At 38.0% G+C, this 6,000-nt stretch overlaps 1 protein-coding gene across 2 annotated transcripts in view; it reads left to right on the top strand.

Annotated features, from left to right (window-relative positions):
• Positions 1 to 345: 345 nt before the first annotated feature.
• Positions 346 to 6,000, top strand: part of LOC110049955 (integrin alpha-8-like) — a 30,116-nt gene continuing 24,461 nt past the window's right edge. Inside the window, exons 1-6 of one of the 2 annotated variants that reach the window (XM_089285530.1) lie at positions 346 to 479; positions 691 to 1,132; positions 2,428 to 2,564; positions 3,373 to 3,491; positions 4,323 to 4,464; positions 5,344 to 5,454. In XM_089285530.1, coding sequence (XP_089141656.1) covers positions 972 to 1,132; positions 2,428 to 2,564; positions 3,373 to 3,491; positions 4,323 to 4,464; positions 5,344 to 5,454 — 670 coding nt within the window. In that variant the 5' untranslated portion in view covers positions 346 to 479; positions 691 to 971. Of the gene's footprint in view, positions 1,133 to 2,427; positions 2,565 to 3,372; positions 3,492 to 4,322; positions 4,465 to 5,343; positions 5,455 to 6,000 lie in introns of both variants that reach the window. The other variant, XM_089285532.1, reaches the window with a different exon arrangement.

The following is a 6,000-nucleotide window of genomic DNA, read 5'->3' as shown; positions in this document are numbered from 1 at the left end:
ACTTAAGAAAATGTATGTAGACTAGCATGCGAAACGTCAAGTTCTGTATTAAAATGCGTTGGGGTTGGAATACAATGCATATCACCCCTGTTTTCAGCTTGCATTTTGCGTGAAGAACAATCTCATTAATCATTTTAGCCTGTTCTTCTGATATGATATATTGGCTAGAAGTATTTGATTATTCAGCCGGGGTTTTCGTACTTTCCACAAGGATAAAAAAGAGCCAACGAGGCTTGCATGTATTCTTCAGTACAACCAAGAGAAAATGAAATCTTGGTACAGCCTGTGTTTTGTTCGCACTAGCTACGCGTTCAGCTTCAGGTCACACTAGTCACACACAGGTCACGAAATCTCTTCCACCGCCCGCGGGCATGAACGTCAGTGGTCAAATACTCCTCTGCTAGCACAACCTTGGAAACAACAAAGCTTGTTCGCCTTCACTTGCAGAGTTTTTTGCTATCTACCACCGTGTATGAGAGGTACGACAAACCTGATACTTCCAGTTTCAATCAGCTGTTGAGGAGGACGGGTGTTTGTTTTTGTCTTTTTTGGCAGGGCGCTGAAAATCGTGCCCTCGAGGGAACGCTCTCGAAAACGTGACAGCTGTAACATTTAGTACACAAGAACTTGAAAGTCATTAAGAATTCCATTTAAATATTTCTTTTCTCTTCTCTGTTCCGCGGGCAACAGGTAAAGAACTTTTCAGTTTCGAGTGTCCAAAACTTTTGTCGATTTGAACCGCAAATACGAAAGCTTTGAACGGGAAGGGATTAGAACGAATCCGGCATCAAGATCGTCACCACCGCCTGTTTATGACGGATTGATATCTATCTGGCATCACGACTTATTAGACTTATATCTGGCAAGCTAGTCAGCTGTGTGGATGATTTTAGATCGAGAAGATTAAAATAGCGACGGCGGACGCAATATAGAGTTCTGAAGTGGACCTCCCCTCTGAATCAAGACGAGAAATGAACAGGCAGCTGTTGGTTGCGTTGGTTTGTTTACTCCAATCTGTTGGAATTTGTGGCTTCAACGTAGATATAGGATCAGCTGTTGTATTCAATGGACCTGCAGGAAGTGAATATTTTGGCTTCTCTGTTGCTCTTCATTCACAACTAAACAGACACTGGTAGGTTTGCATTATTGCACTGTGTCTATATTGTTGCCGGACTGAGTCCTCCGATCCAGTCAAAGATTTGAGTTTAAATTTATATATACATATATATACTGTATGTACACTTAATACGTGCGTACGAAACATTCTTCTCAACGTGAAAATATTAATAAAAGAAAAACTTTAATTCATTCATTCCGAAATTTCCTGTACTGTAACGCGAGACGCGTTCGGCTCATAAATATCTATATTGTATTTCGATCCCATATTTGGCTATTTGACGTTAAAGGAAACCTTGTTAGGTTATTTTTCACGATATGCGTGTTAAGATAATTCTAAAGAAAATAATCAAGAGGCGATGAAAAACGTGACCTGTAGCTGTTTTCTTTTAGTTTCAACTGAATGTGCTTTCCGAGATAAGCTTAATATACGACCATTTGGTTTTATTTATAAGCTGTTTATTTTGATTTGTCTCTAAACGAAGGTGTTCAGATAACTTGAGAGAAGCTTAATAAATCTTTGTCGAAAGGAGGTCTACAGTGGGAAATAAATGTCTTCAACTGCGTTTCTGCACTGTCAGCACCTCGAAACCTTGAGCTTTAAAAAGCGCTATCGAACCGTCGATCACAGCAATTAGTAAATATAAATTGGACGACATTTATTAATTGCGGCCAAGATAAGATTTTGCAGTGTCAAGGGTCGTATTTATTTGAAATATCTTAAATTCATGTCTGCTTCAAGTACATGTATAGATTTTGATACCTGGTTAATTAAAATCAGTTTGTGGGGCAACCTTTGTCGAAACAGTCGTATGTCATCCTTGATTAATTTTTATTATTAAATTCTATTAATGAGCTGACTTTTATGGTATTTTTTGTCACTCAAATGCTACTTCAATTAAGTTTAAGAATTTCCATGAAGAGTGTCCCAAGACACCCCCTGCTAGCCTCTTCCAGGCGTTCAGTTAGGCATTCAGTTCAGAGGGCAAAAGGAGCTTTTTGTTAAGTTTGCCCACAGGCATTCTTTCACCTTCTCTCACTACGCTTTTCCCTATTTTTTCACTCACAGTTTTTCACACTGTGCCCCAACTAACTGAATGCCAAGAAGAGGTTTCCCCCCAGTGGACAGGGTGACTTCTTGTCCTGCCCTCCTTTCCTAACATGGCTGCTGTATTAGGTGGACAATGCCCATTGTTGGGGGCCTGTCTCAAATGGTGTGATCCCTTGCTTGTAAAATTGAGATGAAACACGGCTTGATGTTTTGCTATTTGTAAGATGGGGTTTGATTATATTGCAATATCTATTTTACAGGGTATTAGTTGGTGCACCGCTCAGCAATGTAACCAGTAGGTCAGATGGTTCTACATTACCAAGATATGGGGCTGTGTACAAATGTGAATATACTGGCACAAGTGTACCATGTACATACATTCCTGTTGATAATACTCGTAAGTACAAGTCGTTTAGATCTGTGATAGATTATGCATAAAAGGTAGCTGTTCATTGGTATAGCACCTTTAAGTACTGACAAACAGAAATTTAAGACCACGTAAAAACCCAACAGATATAATACTTATGTAGAATTGTTCAATATCGGGTATGTCTTGAATAGTAGAGGAGTCAAGCAAGTGAAGAGCGCTAAGGGTGCATTTGAAAATTTGCCAAATTGCCCTTTGGGCAACCGGAGCCATCACCCTCAGAGCCTCATCCTCAATGGCCTTACATCATCTCCTTACTAAAAAGCCCAAATTTATTACACAAACCTTGCCCAAATTAGATAAAATTTCCCAGCTCCAGAAAGATCTATTTGCTCAAGGTATGTACAAGTGTAGCTTAAAGTCAGTGAATTAGGTCTCTTGTATATGAACATATATATATAAACAGTAGCCTCCATTTGGCATGAAAATATTCTCAAATATTAGTCTGAGAACATAAGCTGTTCCGAGAAATGAACAGCTTTCCAAGAGTGAAGCTTGAGGAAAACTGTGAGCTTTAAGGAAGAGATAAAGTCCAAGGACAAATATCAGAGCTTATTTTCACGCCAAATGTGTTAATTATTGTTCAAATATTTTTTGCAACATGCACAGATTTGAAAATTGGGGAATATCACTTGGATATTCCCCAGTTTTAGCTGGGGCATATTCAGTCACGTGACCCATTTAGACCAATCATCTGCAAGCAAATATATCTGATGGATTATGAGGACTGATATGTTTCCAACTAAAATAAATCCCCTGTTATTGGTTGTAATTTTAGCTGTCAGAACAGAACTAGCCACTTTAAATAATCAGCAAGTCGTGATTGACCTGGAAGAGAAGAGTGGACAGTGGCTCGGTGGCACAGTTCACAGTACCGGCACAAATGGCAAAGCAATGGTACAGTTTTAATTTTACCATCATGATGATTTTTTTTCTATTTGTTAAGAAACTGATGAAGCTATACATGGCAGCTCATGCTTGTTCAGTTAGATAGGACACACACTGGTCTCATGGTTAAGCTAGAGTGACCTAGGTTCCAGCCCAGGCAGGGGTCATTGTGTTGTGTTCTGGGCGGGGCGCTGTTCATTCACGGTGTAAATCCCTTCCCAGGTGTTTGTATACCAACAATAACTTTATTTTTTTATTTTTTTATTTTATTTTTTAACTCGTACATTTACAGTTTACCAGTTAACCATTTACCAGTTATTGATAGTGTTTGTGAAGTCAGTGCAGCGCAGTGTGAAAAATGGCGAGCCCAAATAAAATAGGGGAGAATAAGATTTTTTCAGGAAATTATTTAGGGTGAATGGATACATAATCACATGCATCTGATTTAGGAAAAGTTGGCAGTTATACATACATGACTGTATGTCTGGCGTTTAGTCCCCATGGAGTGAGCTAAGGGATTATCCATGGTGATAATCAGGCTGAAGTTAAAGGAGCTCAGTCACGGTGTTTTGTATTTTCTTTTTTGGCCACGTACAAAATCTCCTATAAATAGAAGGAAACCTGAAAATAATGGTTTACTGAAGACAGAAAAACATCAAAGAGATAATAATAAACCATAAAGGAACAAGGATGGTCAAGGATGGCAAAGATTGACACAGATTGCAAATGACGAATTTGAAAAATTTAGGCTAAGCTTTTCAAAATGTGCAAACCATGACTGAGCTCCTTTAAAGTGAATGTATCTTGCTAGCTAACATGATGATCATCTTGCTATTTCAGGCTTGTGCTCCTAGGTACATTTATCGAGGTCGGCCTCCAAATCCTGATGGAGACTTGCAATATCGCTGGCCACTCGGAAAGTGTTTTCTTATATCGGGAGACCTTTCATTTCCAACTGCCACTCGCGAGCCTTGCTATGATGGTATGAGTTTATTGCTCTGTTTGTTTATCAGTCCCACCTGAGTTATTTAAGTCAATTCAATACCCGGATTCAATTACATGTGCAGTGTAGTCAGGCAAAATGTGTATCGTGTTTTGACTGCTGCAATACAAGTCATTCTTGTTTTAATTAGTTAGAATTATATGCTGGTCTGTTGTAATTGTTGTGAGTCATTAATTGTTTCTAGAATTAATTTGCTTCCAATCCAACAACAATTTGAATTTGTATAGGTAATCATACGGTTTCGAGTTCAATTTGGAATTAATTTGCACAAGTGAGTTTTTCAAAAAGCTAAAATTGCACGAGCCGCTTCGGCGAGTGTAATTTCAGCTTTTCGAAAAACTCACAAGTGCAAATTAACTCCAAATTGAACGAGAAAAACCGTATGATTACTTATTAATAATATAAACATGAAAAAATTCGCGTGGGAGGAAGTGCCGGAAGATCTTTCTTGAAACCATTTTTTCTCATTTGAGAAAATTTTTTTCAAAGTTTCAGCACAAAATTTTCGTCATCATTTTACGTGATATCATTTTCTTAGAAAATTACCTATTGTCTTTTAGTCAATCATAATCCAGAATTTCGATGTGTAATTTGCACTGGTGTTACACTTTTTGCACTGATGTTACACTTTTTGCACTGGTGTTACACTTGAACTGCACTGCTCTTAGCCAATCAGAATCGAGTAATTTTTTCATGTGTGTTATTAGTTTATTAATAGGCTTTCAACTTGCCTCTAAAATTATCGTTAGCCACTATAAATCCTTGTTAATCACATGTTTTCAATAACTGTATTTCCCAACACTCGTTATTGTGTACTGCTGTAAGTTTTTTGCTTTTGTTTTTCTCTGCTTTTTTTAGAACAAAAAGGCAATAATCATTATGGTTACTGTCAAGCTGGAATCAGTGCAGAATACACTGTTGATGGTGCAGATGTTCTAATGGGAACAGTTGGGGTGAGAAGATGGAAAGGTATTAATTAAATTAAGATTTATGCTGATATATATATGTTCACTTTTCTCAGTTCTTAATTAGTTGACCTTCTTCAGGTTTTAAGGGGGCCCCCACATTTCTTTTACCTGATGGGTTTTGGTCCCCAGGGGAGAGGGGTACTTTACTCAGTTTTATACGGGCAGGCTGCACCCCAAGGTTCAACCCCTTAACCTTTTTGTGTACAATTTTGACAGAAGAGTAACCCTTTCACATACCTTTAATTGGAAAAAAGGTCCCTCTTTCGCATACTTTCATAACGCACTTGTATAATGAATAAATCACCAAAAAAGGAAGTCTTCTTGTCATTTTCATGTAGTGCTCAATAAATAAAATGATATAGCCGTAAGGTGGTTTGTTCGGAAACATTTTATTTAAAGGTCCTTTAAAATAACTAAATGGTAGATTTCCCTACCCTTTCATATACATGTACCTCAGCTTGTGGAATCCCTAGTACCCTTTTTATGTACCTAAAGTCTGAAAATGATACCCCTTTCAGGCAGAGCCTCAATACATAGGCCATTATAG

Source organism: Orbicella faveolata, unplaced genomic scaffold, assembly GCF_042242905.1.
Source record: "Orbicella faveolata isolate gen_17 unplaced genomic scaffold, um_ofav_v1 contig_13, whole genome shotgun sequence".
In the NCBI taxonomy this organism is placed as follows: domain Eukaryota; kingdom Metazoa; phylum Cnidaria; class Anthozoa; order Scleractinia; family Merulinidae; genus Orbicella; species Orbicella faveolata.
The sequence above is the reverse complement of the archived record's forward strand: the minus strand, read 5'-3'. Positions and strand labels throughout refer to the sequence as shown.